Source organism: Eptesicus fuscus, chromosome 14, assembly GCF_027574615.1.
Source record: "Eptesicus fuscus isolate TK198812 chromosome 14, DD_ASM_mEF_20220401, whole genome shotgun sequence".
In the NCBI taxonomy this organism is placed as follows: Eukaryota; Metazoa; Chordata; class Mammalia; order Chiroptera; family Vespertilionidae; genus Eptesicus; species Eptesicus fuscus.
Window position 1 is genome coordinate 8,330,620 of NC_072486.1, and position 18,127 is coordinate 8,348,746.

At 56.1% G+C, this 18,127-nt stretch overlaps 1 protein-coding gene across 1 annotated transcript in view; it reads right to left on the reverse strand.

Moving 5' to 3' along the window:
• The window catches only part of MINDY4 (MINDY lysine 48 deubiquitinase 4), a 90,352-nt gene that overhangs the window by 38,699 nt on the left and 33,526 nt on the right, over positions 1-18,127 (reverse strand). Inside the window, exons 6-9 of the mRNA XM_008147562.3 lie at positions 12,990-13,048; positions 8,197-8,312; positions 5,693-5,809; positions 4,424-4,512 (exon numbers count right to left, since the gene is read on the reverse strand). Coding sequence (XP_008145784.2) covers positions 4,424-4,512; positions 5,693-5,809; positions 8,197-8,312; positions 12,990-13,048 — 381 coding nt within the window. The remainder of the gene's footprint in view (positions 1-4,423; positions 4,513-5,692; positions 5,810-8,196; positions 8,313-12,989; positions 13,049-18,127) is intronic.

The following is an 18,127-nucleotide window of genomic DNA, read 5'->3' on the forward strand; positions in this document are numbered from 1 at the left end:
CCAGGCCTGCAGGGCACCGAGGGCTCGCCACCCTGCCCACCAGCTGAGCGCTGGCACAGCCCTCCTCGAGTGGAAAAACACGGCGTCCCGTGGCCCGCACTGTCCTCCAGGATAGAAGAGAGGTCAGCTGCCGGCCTGACGGGGTGAGTCTTAATGAAGCCCGACATCCCGCAGCAGAACACGGCCCTGCCAAGAGCCCTTTATTTCAGCATGCCTTCCCGGAGGGCACAGCACATCCACCGCGGCTCTCACAGAACCATTTCCCAACCGTCGGTCGGTCAGTGGGAAGGAGAGAGAGCGAGGGGGGGTCTCCACCCCAGGCCTGCAGACCCCGCACAGGAGCCCCCCGCACAGGAGCCCCCCCCCCTCTGCATTCGCGAGCGCGGAGCCCCTCCGGGTCCACAGGAGCTGCCCCGAGCCCGCCAGCTGCAGGCGCTGCGAGGTGGCCGGGCCAGGGTTCCTGAAGAGAAGGCGTGTGCCGCCTTGTTGTTTTTTAAGCCGGGTCATTTCTGACATCCTGGAATTTCAGTCAGAAGGGAGCGCTGAAGCCTCACACCCAACCCGGCACACAGCCCGTGCGAGCTCAACCACCCCATCCGTCAGTGCTAAAACTGAAGAAATAAACCAAGTTCGAGAGGAGCTGGGGCCTGAGAGAGGTCCCTGCAGAGACGCCAGGTGAGGCGGGTCCCCAGTCCCTGCTGTGCTAGTCTCTGTATTCTTCTTACTGACTTTTCCCAAATTGGGAAAGCAGTGGTTCTGTCGAGAAGCCCCTCATAAAACACAGAGCCACCCAGTGGTCACCGAGAGGCCATCTGGGCGTCCAGCACTCAGGAGCCTCAGACCCAGGACGCTCAGGCCTCCCCTCCCGTCTGGCTCTCCCGTCGCCAAGTCTCCTCTAGGGCACAGCAGTGTGAGCGACAGACAGGGTGCCACGTGCCAGGCTTGGCTCTGCCACGGATGCCAGGTGTGACCCTGGGCAAGCATCTTTGCCTCTCTGGGCCTCAGTTTCCCCATATGCACCTTGGCGAGCGGCACCCATGGTCCTACTCACCCACGCAGCCCTCGGGGATTTACAAAGGCCTTGGTTCGCAGTCAGCCTTAGGCAGGACAGATTCACAGACGGAGACAGTGAGGCCCTGCTCCCCCACAATTTCAGGTCCCTAGGCCCCAGTCTCACACTCTCTTTAGCACCCCCAGCCTGGGGACAGGCTAGGGAGCACAGAGCCAGGCACACCCCACCCCCTCCCCACCCCCCGGCCTCAGCACCTACAGGCTGCACTGAGGCCAGCTTGGCAAAGGCAGCTTCCCGCGGCCTCTAACCTGCAGCGCCTCGCCTCAGCACAGCATCAGCTCAGATCCTGCTGGCTCCCCGCTCCCTCCTCCGTCACCAGCGCCTCATTCCCTTGGCCTTTGCTTAACCCAAGTCGGAGCCCGAACCCAGGAGGCTCTCCATCTAATCGGTGCTTAAATAGACAGGCACCTGTCAATAGAAACGGGCCTGAGTCCGTGCAGGGCTGACTGCGGGCAGTGGGGGGAACCTCACTTTCCGCAGCTGCAGTCTTCCTCCACCCACAGCCCCAACCTGGATGGCTGCCTGCCTCCCGGCCCTGGCTCTTGTCTCTGGTGTGCAGAGCAGAGCTCAACCACAAGGTTGTGCCTGGATCCGGGGGCTCTCACACCCCCTGAGTGGGCATGCAGGGTGGGCAATAAGGAACCAAGCCTGCCTAGTGCCCCGGGCGGACACAGCATTCCTGGCACCAACTTAAAAGCCTTGCCCTGACTACTGATCCACAACTTTCTCAGAAGCCCGAGTCCAAGTTCAAAAGCAGCTCCAAAGGGATATGAGGCTGAGAGGAGTTGTAAGACATCTCCCACGAGGGCCAAGGCCAAGGCTTGACCCCAGCAGGCGGCCAGGCCCCGAGGCCCCTCTGGCAGCCTGGCCCTGACCCATCCTCCAGCCCCAGTCTCATCCTGCCCCTCCAAACTCTGCCCTGGCCACCCCAGGCCACTCTCAGCTCTCCGGCTCTGCTGTCCCCGCCCTCAGCCCCTGCACACATGGTTCTCCTTACTGGAATACCATTCCCCTTTCCTCCCGGTTAGTCTGGATAACTGTTCATCTGTCCAGGCCTTCATTCAACGAAAGTCCTGAGGGCCTCTCTGGTGGACCAAGCCCTGGGCTGGATGCCTGTGAGCCTGACAGCCCAGGAAAGCCTGGGTCCTCTTGCAGCCGGTGTCTGAGGTGGGGGCTGTGGGTGGACAATGACAGGTAGCACCATGGATGAACAGGGCACTGATGTGGGCGGGGCTTGGAGGCAGGCCAGGTTTGTCTGGCATGGGGAGGTCTGGGAAGGCCTCCCTGAAGCCATGGCTTCTGGGCAATGAGCAGCCAGCCCCCAGGGCCTGGAGGGCCAGAAGGAGTATGAGGCACCTGCTGGAAGGGTAAACTGAGGGAGGAGCAGCCATGTGGGAGGAGGTGTGAGAAGAGGAATCAGTCCTGTTCATCCCCCGCTCCCGGTGAGAAGAAATGTCACTCCCCCAGCAGCTGCCCACCCTCCTCACGTCCGGGTGAACCCCTGGCACCCTGCACGTCCCCTGCAGCCCCCTGTCTATTTGTCTGGCTCTTGCTTCAATTAGAGGCGCCATGAGGGCAAGGCCACGGCTGTCTCGTTGAGCCCCGCCTTCCCGCCAAGCACCTGCTAAGTCCTCCCTGCACGCTTCCTTCCAGTGCAAGGAAGGGAGCGAGGCAGGTGGGGACGGGGTGCTCAGAGGGAGCCCCTGCACCTTGTGGACAGCCAGGGGCCCTCGCTGAGCACATCCCACCGGCCAGTCAGGAGTGCTCCTGAACATCGCGCATTGTGCTGGCCTTGGGGAGAGTCAACGGCAGGCTCTCTGCCCACGACGGACACTCAAGCTGCCCGCCCTCGGCTGGGCTGGGCTCCCAGAGCAGGCCAGGGAGGGTCCGACACATGGAGGCAGCGAGGGACGGACCTGGGAGAATGGGTGGTGGGGGTGGGGTGTCTAGAGAACAAGGACCAGTGAGTTGTCGCTATGCTGATTAGGGTGATGCTGTGCTCATGGTCAGCACCTCTGACTTGAGTAAAATCACCTTGGTTACCACTTTGTAAAGCAACTGGACAAATTCCACTATTAGACAAGGCACAAAATGCCAAGCATGAGAAGCTGCCTTCACTGGGCCCTGCCTACGGCAAAGGCACCGGAGCAGCAGAGTTTCATCTGCACGGAGCTTGGCTGACCATCTGGGGAACCGCCATCCCCAGGAGAACCTGAATAAATGGGAACGGCTATGTTGTCTTCATAGCACTCAATCTTAAAAACTAAAAAAGGCGATGACATGGCTAGTTTAAAAGACGAGTGCTTTCCATTCCAGTTCAGGAACTTGCAAAACCGAACTGTGACTTTAGAGTCCATTTAGCTGGACTCTGGGGAGGAGAATGGAGGTGCCCCGTCCCCTGGCAGGAGACTCTCAAGGTGCTGGGTGATGCAGTCGCCGTGTGTGGTTTGGCGACAATTCATTAAGCAGAACGCGTAGGAGCCAGGCAGTTGGAGTGCTTTCCTGCATGTGAGCCCTATTTCAACTAAAACAAGCCAGTAGCTGGCCCGCAGGGAGGAAAGGGAAGCAGGCGGCTCCTCCCGAGGCCGTGGGGCGCGGCCTGGCCAGCACCGTCCATCCTCTGTCCATCCTCTGCACCGTCCATCCTCTGTCCATCCTCTGTCCATCCTCTGCACCGTCCATCCTCTGTCCATCCTCTGTCCATCCTCTGTCCATCCTCTGTCCATCCTCTGCACCGTCCATCCTCTGTCCATCCTCTGTCCATCCTCTGCACCGTCCATCCTCTGTCCATCCTCTGCACCACCCACGGGGCAGGAGTCCGGCTCTCTAGCCATCCATCAACCGGCAGAGCATTTCTGGAGCACCGAGCCTCCTTATCTTGTGCCTGCACAGAAATGTTCTAGAAAAGTCTGCCAAGTGAGTGGGAGTGAGCCTGACATTCTGTGTGCAAACGATCTGTGAGCTGGAAAAGAGGTGGCAGGAGGCGTGGAAGTGCGTTCCCTGGGGCTGGGACGTTGGCAGAGGTGAGGTAACGTGGGAGGGAGGCGAGCCTTGGGCTCGGGGCAGGGTCAGCGGGTCGGCGTGGCTGTGACGGCAGCCGGACTGCTGCACGTGGCTTTGGAGGAGGGTGGCCCCGGTTCCGACGCCACGCCACAGCCGATGACCACGTGGACAGCACTTAGCAACCTCCCTGCCTCTAGACAAAGGCACACAACTCATTTCCGGTCGCACAGGCCGCGTTCGCCAGCCCCCATTCCCCTCGCCGGCTCAAGGACACGCCGGGCCCTGCCTGTGTTCCCGGACACGGGGAGCCTCCGGGGAAGGCTGCCGCAGGAATGGGCGCCCACTTACCGAGCGCAATCCACGCCGCTGGCTCCTTCAAACAGGAGTTTCTGCAGGACACAGCCTTGGACAGCCGCCAGGACCCCGCAGGGACCACCCTGCAACGAAGGGCACGCGTTAGTCCAGCAGGAAGTGCCCAGGGCAGAGCCGTCATTCCTGCAGAACCAGCTCTGCGCACAGGTGACAGCCCCGGGCCTCTCCAAGCCCCGCCTCGGAAACAGGGGTCTCTGACATGGTGGCTCCTTCCACTGTGCTGACCCCCAGTCACGAGAGGGGACGGCCAAGGCCCAGACAGCCGTCGCTGGAGGGAGGAGCGCGTCAGCAATGTCTGATGGGAGGAAAGTGACTGCACAACCAGCCGGGACGTCACCATAGGTTTCCAGTCACCAGGGGAACGTTCCCGTGTCCACGGGCTGCGGGTGCCAAATGCCGCCCCGGCCTTCGAGGCCCACCCTGGAGGCCGCCTCCTCCAGGAAGCCTCCCCCCACCCTCACTGAAGAGCGTCCCTTTGCAGCCTCCGCTTACATGCGCTCACGTCTGCCTACCGAGGCCTGCAGCACCCAATAGGTGTGGCTTGTCCCCTCCCACATCAGCCCGAGAGGGCTCCCCGAAGAGCTCATCCCTAGAGACATCGACAAGTCAAGGACTGACAGGACAGCAGGATGTGGGAGCCCCTGACTTGGGGGTGCTGAGCTTGACCACACTGGGGACAGAAGCCGGCTGTCTTGGGGTTCTTCCCCAGGCCGTGTGGGGCTTGGGAAATGGAACCCAGTTAAACTGCAGGATTTACAGGCCCTTTGGGCCCTTCAAGTGCACATCCTGGGAGATAGTGTAAGCCATGTTCAAATCCTGCCACAAGGCACCTGTGTTTCTGTCTTATCGCACCGCCCCTCACACCTCTGCTTCTCACTTTCTGCGGCCGCTGGACTTTCCCATGGCCTCCCCCTTCCCACCCACCCCCACCCCCGCTTTGTTCATGCTCCACCTGCCTCGAGTCTCCCTCATCCTGAAAAACCATGTCTCTAAACGCAGCCTACGGACGCTCTCTGGTGCCCGCCAGATGCGGGGACTCCTCGCTCTCAGAGGGGATTCCGGCGCCCCAGCTCCTGCTCGGCAGCCACAGGTGAAGTTCCTGCCGGGTGACAACCGGCCAATGTGGGGCTGGCCGGCACTGGCCGGCCCAGGTAACGTTCGTAGGGTTTAACCAACTGGGGTGCATGCCACCCCTGGCCATGAGGGGCCGCAGTCAGGTCCTGGGGAAACGTGAGAGCAACCTGCCTTGTTCTGCACGATGCCGTATTTTAACGAGGCTGCGTCACTAAAGGAAAAACTCTGAAGTTTCCACTCCTCGTTGAAACAGCAGAAGCTGGACCCGAACAGCAGGTTCTTCATGTCCTGTCAGAAGAAGAGAGCGTTTTATTGGCTATTTTGAAAGTAAACAGTGACCTGCCCAGGGGTTCCCACAGGAGCTGCTGTTGGATTCGGCAGGGCCGTCCATTCTCAGGAAGGCTGTCTATTTCTTTTTATTTTGCAGACCCATTCTTCTCACACTGGAAGAAATAATATCAACCCTGAGGTCTTACTTCTGGAACATCTGTAATCCAAACCAGCGTGTGCTGACCCAGGCCAAAACCTTCTTAGGTTCCTTAGAGGAAACATGAGACACAAAATGTTAGTTCTACAAGGGAACTTGGAAGTTCTTGACTGCACGTTATAATCACCTACGAAGCTCTTAACAGTCCTGATGCCCAGGCCGCGTGCCAGGCCCACTACATCAGAAACCCTGGGCGTCAGGCTCGGGTGTCGGTCATTGTAAACCTCCCAGGCGAGTCCAGTGTGCAGCCAAGGCTGACAACTGGTGCTGTAGGACAGGCTTAGCAAACCCACAGGCCAAATCCGGCCCCCACTTGTTTTATAAATAAAGTTTTATTGAAACACAGCAATCAATGCCCGTTTGTTTACATATTGTCTATGTCTGCTTTTATATGGCATTAGCAGAGTTGAGCGATTGCAACAGAGAGCCAAAAATACACTATCTGGCCCTTTAGAGAAAAAGTTCGCCAATCCTGCTCTAGGATAACCCTTTCCGTATGTGAGAATCTCCTCTACAACACCACCCAAGAGTGGTCCCCCAAGATCTTGGCTGGAATACCACAACCACCCAGTGAAGGAGGTCCTCCCACCTCCCAAGACTCTGTGCGTCTGTAAACTTCTGACTGACATTGAGCTCACGGTGAATCTCCCATCAACCCAAGCCCCACCCTCCAGAGTCCCAGAAAGTGCCAGCCCCTCCCCACTGCCTGGCCCTTAGACAGGAAGGCAGAGCCTCTCCCTGGATGCCCACTCCCCATGCTGGCTACTTCCTCTCTCTCCACCATGACTTCACAGCCAGGGACCTCTGAAGATGCCAGCATGTGGATTCTGATGCCACCTCCACAGACCCCCTCCCTGGGTGAGATCTTTCCCACAAGCTCAGATTATCTCTCTCTAACATGGCTTTTTTCTTTTCATGAAGTACAAGGAAAATCTCTGTGACAGAGCATTTGTCCCCATGTCATCAAAGGAGGGCTGGCTGCACAGGAGGGGGGGCGGGGCAGGGTCATCTGTCAGGGTGGGTTCCTTGCACCAACCACTACCATCCATGTACTGGAACGGAGTTTCCCGAGAGCCTAGAACCCAGAGAGACTGAGTGTTCTGGCTGAGGCCCGTGTCTGTTCTCTTAATCACAGGACAGCTCCCAGCAAGGCCCTGAGGTCCCAGGTCCCAGGTCCCAGGGCCGGAGCCAGAAGCCCTGGCCCTCCTTTTCTGTGAGGCCTCAGGTTTCCCAGCTGCTCTTGGAGATGCTACTGCTGAGTGGTCTCTACGGCCTCTAAGGACCCTTCCCAAGTGTGGGTCCCCACTGCAGGGAACCACGGCCAGTGGCTACAGACAGCCAGACTACTTCCTCCCAGGCCGGGGCCACTAGCACGCCTCTGACCCTTTGTGGTTTCTAAAGAAGGAAGGAAAAGGGAAGGGAGGGGAGGGAAAAGCTCTAGAAAAATCTTTGACTTTTGATCTGTGTGCTGAGTAAATACCTGGTGAGTAGGAAGAGGAGGAGGTCAGCTGTGCCCCAGGAGTTTTACATCTTCCTCCTGGATCCTGGCTGAAAAGCCAGTGATGGACAGCAGGAGCAGAACTCATCCCACGGCCAAGGGGAGGGGTGAGGCCACCTGGCAGCCGAGATGGGACGGAGTCCTGGGCACTCTGCTGAGGAGGCTGTAAGGCCAGGAACCGGCCCCCTAGGTCCCAGTGTCCTTCAAGGAGACCAGGGTGCGAGCCCAGAGGGTGCTGAAGAATTGCTGACTCCTCCCTGCCCTTCCTCACTGGTACCTCCCTGGGCCCAGAGACGAGTGCAGGAGCGGGGCCAGTCTAATGAGGGCCACTATCCCATGGCCACCCAGCTCTGGGGCCACTGCAGATGCCATGAGGCTGCTCAGAGACAGAAGAGCAGGGCCCTGGAGCGTTTGATGGGAGGAGGCTGAGACCTTTTGGTTCGGGGAGAGGTGGGAGCTGCCAGGACTAGGCCCCCGTTTTCCTGACTCTCATTGAGGTTTTCGTCTACATCCCACCCAAATTCCCAGTTTAACGACGACTGAGAGGCTATACTGAGATGCTGGAGCCAGAAAGATCAAAATCACCTCATTCACACCAATTCGAATCAAACCGTCTTCGATTCACACCACCCCCATTCACACCCATTCAGATCGAGATGTGTCAACTCGCACTTTTAAGTCGGCACCTACCTTTGCCACTGAGAGGTCGATTGGCTTTGACGCTATGTGCAGCCTGAGCGCGGACGGGACTGGAGAGAGAACGACTTCCTCCCGAAACGACGCATCCTCCACATCCTCCACATCCTCTGAAAGAGAGGGCGGCGTGAGCGCCTGCTTACAACTCACGGAGGACAGAGCGTGGAGTCGCTTACCACCGAGGGTGTGATGAGTTCGGAGTGAAAGGCAGTCTTCCACCCACGGCCCCTCCCCGGGAGAAAGCGGCAGAGAGAGCCAGCCCTGCTCCGTGCCCAGACCCCACGCCGGCCCCTGCCACAAGGCTACTGGCGGTGGGACGAGGCTGCGGTCCCCTGGAAAGCTCTGCTGGGGGCACAGGGTGGAAGAAGTGCCTGGGGCCCAGAAAAGCCTCGCTCAGACACATTTCTTAGGAAAGGTGGGCATGATGCACAAGTGTGTCCCCCGAGGACAAACATGACGAGGGCAGAATTAGCACAGGAAATGCACGTTCCTGATAAAATAACAACAGGTCATCACTGTTGTAGCTTTCATTTATTAACCACACATGTTTTACCACCTAAGCCTCCTAGCAGCCCCCTGAGGGAGTAATTATCTGCAGATGAGGAGACTGAGGCTTCGAGAAGGTAAGTCACAGAGATGGGAACTGGCAGAGACGGGATAAACACCCAGGCCGACTGCTCATTGGCCTGCCTTCCTGCCAGTCAGATGTCCCTGGACCTCCAGCCAGCAGGGACCTAGGCCACATCCCGGATAGAGTCTCCTACAGCTGCGGCGACTGAGGCCAGGACAGGTCCCGCGTGAGCCTTGGCGCACCAGCCTGCGCCTTCCCAGGGCCGAGGCCCCCTCTCTCCATCGCCACGGCCGCAGCACTTCCCAGACCTCAGATGAAGGCCCAAGTGAAAACCACCCACGGCAATGATGCTGGCAGAGCCGGCCGTCCCTAGAGAGCCTCTGGGCCTCCTGTTTTTCTTGCATTTCTTCAAGATTAAAGGTTCATGTAAAAAGCTTACCGCACCGTACAGATATGGACATGTTTTCCCACAGTTCTGTGCCTCTAGGACTGTAGACATGTCACTGTCCCTGCCCCACGTCTTCTGGAGACGGTATCCAAAGGCCAACAGCCCGGGACACAAGTCTCATATCTTTCTATAGCCTCCCTTTCTGCCCTGGCGGGGGGCCAGGCCAGCATGAGGCCATTGCCTAGGGGCTCGGTACACCAAGACGGGACAGAGTCCACCTTCAGCCTGAAAAGAATGCTTTCATAAGTCAGGGATTGAAATGAAAACCTTTCATAGCTAGGGTTTCTGAAAAGCCACCATGACCACGGCCTTACAAAAACACTCTGAAATAAAGACCAGATGTTTACCCAGCAACATGCAAGGGGCTTAAAAACAGGGCATTGGGCAGAGAACGTAAGAAAGCAGATGAGGTTTACATCCATGACACAAGACAACACTACACATTTTTCAAAGACATGCACAAGAAAAAGATATCAACTAAATACACGAGAATGGTGGCTGATGGAGGAGAGGGTCATGGGAGTTTGGGGGTGGGGCCAAAGGAAAATAAGGAAGGAAAGGCAAGAGGGAAGGAGAGAGGAGGAAGAGGAGGATGAGGAGGAGGCGGAGGAGGAGGGCAGAGAGGGATGAAGAGAAGGAGGAAGGGCAGGGTTTGCAAAGATCGATAGTGAGAATTTTTGCTGGAGGAACAGAAATAACTCGACTATAGAGGCCCAAAACAGAGGAAGAGAGTGATGCCCCCATGTCCTGAGGGCTCCTAGCAACACCTTGGGCCAGATTGTTTCCTGGGGGGAAGAAGGGGCAATATTTAAGCCTACTGGAGGCTTCTGTCTAGTCTGGGTTGTCCGGGAGGGAGCCGGGCTGCACTGGGCTCTGCTTGGGCCCATGACTGTCTGGGGATGGAGGCTGGAGCCCAGGGGAGGCAGACGGGTGGCGGCCCCAGGAGGAGGCAGCCCGCCTTGGCTTCTGCCCGGAGGACCTTGGCCCCTGTTCAGGACCACATAGCAGGCCGCCGGCCCAGATGTGGCGGGACCGCCATGCAGGGGAAAAACAAAGCGCCGCCGAGTGACATGCTGGCCAAGCAGACAAAACCGGCTGCAAATGCCGGCGGTTTGAGAATTCTATTTTTAAGGCCCTGGCATAGTTATCTGGTTAAAGAGAAGCAAGAGGGTTGGTTTCCTATCCCACTCACTTGCCCCTTGGAGGAAACCATATGTAGAGTGTAATATATAACAGAGGCCCCATCCGTCTTTTCCCAGGTGCTCATGGGTATTTCCTGGAAGTGCCCAACACCCCCAGCTCGAATCTCAGCACAGCACCCCTCAGGCTTCGGTCGATAGCAGATTCCATCCCCAACCCTCCACCAGGGGCCCTTCCCCACACACCACACTGTGCCAGCGTCCGGATCATCCTGCCTCCAGAATGTCTCCTACCTTACCCTGCCCTTCCTCTCACTGTTACAGGAGAATGTCATTGTCTTTATAAATGCGTATTTTATTGATTTCAGAGAGGAAAGAAGAGGGAGAGATAAAAACACCAATGATGAGAAGAATCATCGATCAGCTGCCTCCTGCACGTCCCCTACTGGGGACCAAGCCCACAACCCAGACCGTGACCTCCTGGTTCATGGGTCAATGCTCACCCACTGAGCACACCAGCCAGGCTATTTTTCTATTTGCTCATGAAGCATTTTATTCACCTTGTGCCAGGGATTATGAGGGACAAGAAGGGGTGATGCCTGAAACATCATCCCTGCCTTCAGGGAGAGCCCCGCCTAGAGGGGGAGACAGAGCCCCAAACAGGTAATACAAGGTGATCAAGTGCTAGAATGGAGAAGAGTGCAAGGGTCTTGAGAGCGGAGGGAAGAGGCAGCTAATTCTTCCTTTAGCAGGGTCTCCCCATATAGAACAGGGGGCCCATCACCTCTTCTGTGGACGGTTCCAGAGCCCTCACCAGTCTCCCAATGCCCAGGCTCTTACTCCTAGAATCCACTCCCCCAGCCACAAGCAGAGACGGCCCCCCACAAGCAGAGATGGCCCCCCACAGCCCGGCGCACTGCTGGCCAGCACAGCCTCTCCCTTGCTGGCTGACCGTTCCGTCACCCTCAAGCACAGCGCTCAACACAGGCCTTGCCCGGCCATGGCCTTCCTTCCCGGCCTCCTCGCCCGCACCCCACCGCTTCCCCTTCAGCCAGGTCACCTCAAGCCAACCTCTCTCACACCCAGGCCTTGCCCAGGAGGCTCGTTTCACACCTCTACTTGGCAAGACTTTGCCATCCTTCACAGCCCCGTCTAGATCCCACCTCACTATGGAAACTTCCAGAACCCTCCACAGAACCTGCAGCGGCGCAGAACTTGGGTGTGTGCTTCCTGCACTGCTGTGGAGGCCACTCTCGTCCTTGGTGCCACCCAGCCCGGCCCTGCAAGGAGGAGGCACTTCCATTCCCCTCCGCCTCCTGCAGCGCCCGGGCCCGGCACGGAACTGCCAGCAGAGGTTTGCTGAGCGGAACCAAGGAGAGTGACCTGCTGGGCAGAGCGTGCTGTTCCTAACCAGACGTGACTCCTGTCCGCCCCACGCCCGAACCTCTCCCTCTCTCTGGGTGACGGGCTCCATGGGTTCTTCTATCTCCTCCTTGTCTAAGTCCCCAGCCGAGCCACTGGCCCGGGGGCTGCCTCCCCCTGGAAAACACGCCTGTGCTCCAAAGAGCCGGGTTCTGAGAGCGTCGCTGAAAGCCTTCCTTCCCCGAGAAGCCCGTGGGACCTGAAGGGCTCTCAGTGGAAAACCTTCCACCGAGGCTCTTAGAAAGGCTCCGACGCCAGCGCTTCCTGGCTCCGTGCTCATGTCTGCACGGCCGCGCACCGAGAGGGCCTGCCCGGCTGCCCGCCTGCCCCTCCTGGTGACTCAAACCCCAGGCACCTCTGGAGTGAGCGAAGCAGGATGCACACCCACTCAGAGGCCTGCCCTGCCTTTCAGCTGCTTCAAAGCAAAGCCTCCGACGGCACCTCTCGCAGTCGCTTCTAAGGCCCTGCTTTCTGCTCCAGTCCAAAGGAAGCCTTAAGGGGAGGCAAGTGTGTGCGCAGCTCCGTGTGCCAACACGGCCCACAGGTGGGTCGCTGCTTCCAGAAGAGCAAATGTCAAAGGCACTCGAGCCCATCCCCGCTGTCTGGTGGGTGGGCAGCTCGTCGTTCTCCATTGACCGCTGCCTTTGGCCAGCCCTGCAGACACGCCGTCTGGGGGGTGGGGGAGGGGGTAGAGAATTACAGAAAGAGGGAACACTGCTTCAAGACTAACGTGTGCATGTGGAGTTAGGGGGTCTACATACATGAATGCACCCAGCTGAGCGTGCCCTAAGCACCTCCCTGTTCGTATGTCACCTCAATCACACGCTGGTCAGTATTGCAGAGGAATGGACTTCCCAGGCACAGCGGGCTAACATGTTGACTGAGACGATCTTCTGGAGGCCTCTGGAGGTTCTGAATGGCCCTAAGAACCTCCAAATGCAGAAAAGGCTCCTCGGGCCCCCAGGAGGACCCAGAAATGCACAGACTTCTTAGATTTCTCCAGGAGGGAAAGACGGGCGGTGCAAGAAGACAGCAACCAAACAGGAGCATGCTCTGCTCCCCGGCCAGCCCTCCTTCCCGAGGTCAGGGGAGAAAAGAGCCCCCACCCCGCCAGGAGAGGGCCCCACCACCCGCCACCTCCCAGGCAGAGCACCAGAAGACTCCTGGGCCCTGGCGGGCAAAGCATGGAGGCCGGAGTCACACCTACCGAGCTGCAGGGCCCCCGGCTCATCATCCACCTGGCAGGGCACTGGCAACGGGTGTTTCCTAGGAGAAAGGAAAACGTCAGTGGGCCAGGGAGAACAGCAGGGAGCGGGAGGGGCACTGGAGGGGGTTCAGGAGACCTCGCTCTGCGTGTGCCCTCACTGGCCACTCTCCCGCCCTGAGCGACAGGTTCCATACTGGCTGGGACCAAATCGTCTCCAAGGTGCCTTTCAGGCTGTGAACACTGTTGCACACACATCACAATGTAGCTTGACACTTGCCAAGGACCGAATGCAAGTTAATTTGCTGACGTCACCATGATCCTGCTGGGAAACACACACACACACACACACACACACACACACACACACACACACACACACACACACACACACACACAAGTTCTTGTAATCATTACACAAATTGTTTTCATCTCAGCCCTGTTTTGTTTTCTTTCTCCAGCTTTCCTGTAAAGCTCTCAGCAGCCATTTAAAATGCACCAAAGAGCCCGGCCAGTGTTGCTCAGTGGTTGTGCGTCCACACATAAACCAGGAAATCACGGTTCAATTCCCAATCTGGGCACATGCCTGGGCTGCGGGCTCAATCCCCAATAGAGGGCATGGGAGAGGCAGCCGATCGGTGATTCTCTCTCATCACTGATGTTTCTATCTCTCTTTCCCTCTCCCTTGCTCTCTCAGAAATCAATTTAAATATATACATAATACGTTTTTTAAAAAGTACCAGAGAACCTGTGCTGTGCTTCTGATTGGTAAACTCGGGTGTATGCACGAGGAACTTTCTTAAAACAATCTACCTGTATTTAACTCTCTTTAGTTTTTCTTCCCCTCCAACAGGCATCCATCTGAAGTAAAGCAAAATCATTTTCTAAACAGAATGAATTAAAAACAACAATATGACATAACTCTCTGAAAACCCATTTACCATGTTAAAACCGACAGCTCTTTTGATGGTGACATTGAAATATACTTTCCTCCAACGTCCCTGCAGGGTCAGATATGACTGAAGTAACAATTGCAGTCCTGCCACGGTCGGTTCTATTGAATTGGCTTCCTCCTGAAGATGTATGAAGGGGCGTGATGGGAGATCGCCCAGGACGTGCCGTTCCGAACCCGAGCACTCGCTGCTTGTTCTCCGGGTTTCCTACGCTGGTGCTGGAACACGGAGCTCTTCGCCCTCCCCTCCAAGCGGCCCTCCCCCTCTCCGGGCCTCCCTCACTCATCAAGCCATTTTCCTCCATTCAAAACCACCCGTCTATGCCCCTGGCTACCAGGATTCTGCAAGCGTCCTCATGGGGAATGGTGACAGAAGGAGCTGGAAAGAGGTGCGAAGGCATGGGCGGGCGGTAGAGGATGTGAAAGGTGGAGGGTCAGCACAGAGGCTGTGTCAGACCCACCCTCCCCGGTCCCCACACTCACATCAGAACCCTCCACCCCCCCGGCTCCGCCACTAAAGGCTGAGGACCCGAGTCCCACCTCTGTCTAAACGCTCTGGAGACTAGGACGAGGTGCCCTTCCCTTGCTGCACATCAGCGTCGCTGTCTGAAAGCGATGCCTGAGACGCAGGTGCCTGATGGGCGCTAGGATCCCCCTTTGGACCACTGTGAGCAGAGAACAGCAGGGGCTGCCCGGGCATCTCTGGAACACCCCAGGGTGGTAACACCTCTCGGGTACCCATCTCTGCTCTCTGCCTCATCTCTCACCCAGGTCACTGCAATAGCGTCCTGACTGGCTTCAGGACCCCCAGTGAGGCCCCTACCCCATGCCAGCCCCCCACATCTTCATAAGGGGGTCAAAGGCATCTTTCTAAAAAAGCAAGTCGGGCCATACTGCTGTCAGGCTGACCCTCTTCAAAGGTTCCCATCATCATCATCAATCATCATATTCATAAAAATGGCAGCCATGTAACAGCAAATACTGTTGCCTGACTCCTTTGGCTGTCCCAGGCACTGTGCTGCGTGTCCTGCAAGTATCAAAAGCCTCTGCTTCTCAGAAGAGCCCTATGAAGTAGTTACTGCACTGAGCCTCAGAGCAGTCCAGTAATTTTCCCAGGTTGCACATCAAGTAGGTGGCAGCAGAGGAATTTGAACCCAGGCAATGACTCCAAAGACCCACACATACTGCTTCCTTATAACGTAATATCCAGACCCATTAGGGTGCCCTGTGGGCCTTCTATGGCCTGGCCACCCACCGCCCAAGCTCATCCCGCTCTGCACCCTCACGCCCCCTGCATTCCCTCCATGCCAAACTCCTCAGCCGTGCCTCTATACCTGCTTACAAGCTAGAATGCCCTTTGGCAAACCTACACTAATCCTCTACAGCCCGACTGGCTGTCACCCCTTCTCAACTCCAAAGCATGTTTGCTGGGTGAGTGCATGAATGCATGCTTTGGAGTTGAGAAGGGGTGACAGAGTCTCCCCTAGAACCTCCAGAAAGAACTAGCCCTGCCAACACCTTGACTGTAGCCCAGTGGAACTGGTCTCAGACTTCAGTCTCCAGACCAGTGAGATAATAAAAGCAATACACGTGGTAAGAGAAGTAACCAAGGCGGAACAAAGGACTGGGGGATTCTCCCGGCCACCTGTGTCCCCTGTGCCCAGCATCGAGGCAGTGCTCCTAGATGGCTGCTGAGGATCAAGTGGCCCTCATAGAGGCCGTGTAACTCACATAAGGTCACACAACTTACATGATCAGAGCCACGGCTCAAACCCAGGCTGCTGGCTCTTTCTGGTCTTTCCCTGCCCAGAACCTTCCATGGCTCCCTGTGGACCATAGGACAGAGTCCAAACCTCCCAAGTGGCCCCCCTGGCCTCCTGAGGGCAAAGCCATGAGGCACGAGGGTGGCCACGAGTCGTGGTGAGAGGGTGGGGTGCCGTTCCCCCCAGTAGGGTACAGCGGGGCCGCTCCCGGTCATGGGACTTCCACCGGGCGCGCCATCCATCAGCGGCGAGAGCCCCGCTCAGATGCTTTGTGCCGTTTCCCAGATCGCATCACCAGGAGACTTCAAGCAAGCCCACGCTCGGGAATGCGCCTTTGTTCCTTTCATGTGTCCCTTTGTGGCATGAGCATTACAAAGTTTAAAAGGTCAGTTTAAAAGCATGTTCTTGCCTTTGAATGAAAACCATTATGAAAAAACAATGACAAAAAGATAAATCAAGGATTCAAAACACTTTTTCAAAAGGTGCTTGTGCCAATAACCCAGAGACTTGTGTCAAAGTGTGCTCCTAATAAATCCCCGGGAAGCGGGCCGCAGCCAGCCGGCTCGCCTGCTGTGGCCGGCCGCCACTCGCACCCAAGCGCCTCTCTGTGCCCCAAGGGAGAGGCAAGGCCAGGGCACTGCGGGGTTCGGAGCTACCGGAGCCAGGACTCAATCCCTGGGTAACTGAACCTCGGCTGGGTGGAAAGAGCCACTCGGAGGCCGGAGTTCTTGTCCCTGCTCCCCCCACTCCGTGTGACCCTGGGCAAGTCACTTACCCTCTGTGGCATCCGCTGCCTCGTCTGTGCCTTGGGGAAGCCCGAGTGTGCCCATCCCTGGGGGCATGACCAGGTGCAGGGCTCTGAGAGGTCGTGCCGGGCCATGCTATTCTTGCAGATGCTCTACTGCTTATGTATCCCAACGGTCAGACTATCACACCAGCTCTTCACATGAAACCAGACGAGGAGGTGCCCTCTCCTGTATGTTGGTACTGGATGCTCGGCTAAATTCGTTATGGATTCCAAAAGAAAGGTGTCCCGTGAGAGTAAAGATATTGATCACTCCCTGTATGTTATATTTGATGGAAACAGAACCCAGTGTGAATGGAGTCCAAGTTGATTCATGGAGCACAGGAACCCAGAATACAAGAAATCGACATAAGACTCCCCCAGCCAATGATATCCTGCACACGACACTGAAGCATGTGAAGTTACCTGGGCACTTCCACAGGAGGGCCATGCGAGACCCCCACGTGGGGGAGGAGAGACATCTGTAAAGTCCCCGCTGAAATATGCTCAAGACAAAACCTACTGAGTGTATCAGGAAAGGATGCACCGTAAGCCAAAGCCGGCTAAAACAGCAAGCAGGACTCCCGAGAATTCGAGATAACAGAACAACAATCTAAAAGACTTGTCATTTGAGATATTAGAGAAAGGTTTCTTTTAATGAAATGAAAATCATAAGAAAAGAAAAAAGACTATGAGAAAAAAACTGGCAGCTGTAAAAAGTAAATAGTCTCATAAAAATTTAAAAAATGTATGAGCATTATAATGATGGATAAAAAACATATTTAACATATTTTTTTAAATATATGAGCCTGCTTCTAGAAGAGGAAGGGAGGGAGCAATAGATAATGGAAAGGTCTTCTCTATAGAATACCATCAACTAATAAATCAAAAAGAATGATAAAAATTAGGAAATCACCGTTTTATAAACTCCTAGTATGGGGAAAGGGCACTGACGGATGCTAAAACCACTGGTGAAAGGTTTTTGAGGTTAATAATGGCCTGAAAGTTACAGATTCCTTATTTATTGCAGAAGGGCATTTACCTTTTAATGATGGAGAAAGCACCTTCGTGGAGTGACCCAACGTCGCATCACCAAAAATAAAGCAACCGGCCTCCGGGCCCCTGGTGTGACGCAGTGGGAAACGCACAGCGTCGTATTGTGCTGTCCTTGCCAGAGGGGTTGAAAATAAACCTCATAACAAAAATGGACACATCTAGAGTGTGGTCAACAAGACTACACTCCCCATGAGAAACTCAAGAACGGGGGGAAATTGTTTGAGATTAACAGAGACTAGAGAGACATGACTACGCTAAACTCAAGCCTAGAAGGTATTCTGGAGCCACTTGGAAGAAACCTGATCATGGGCTTCATGTTAGCTGTTACTGAGTGAATGTGAAGTTCCTTGGGTGATCATGGAACTGTAGTTACGTAGGAGAATGCCCTTATCCTTAGCTGAAATATTTGGGGGGGAAATGTCATGATATCTGAATTTTACTTTCAAATAGATGTGTGTGTTACAAATACATATAATTTAGATGGGAGAGGAAAAAAACAAATGAGACAAAATCTTAGAATTGCTGAAGATAGGTGAAGGTTATATAAGTGTTCGCTGTACTATTATTCCAACTTTACTACAGGTTA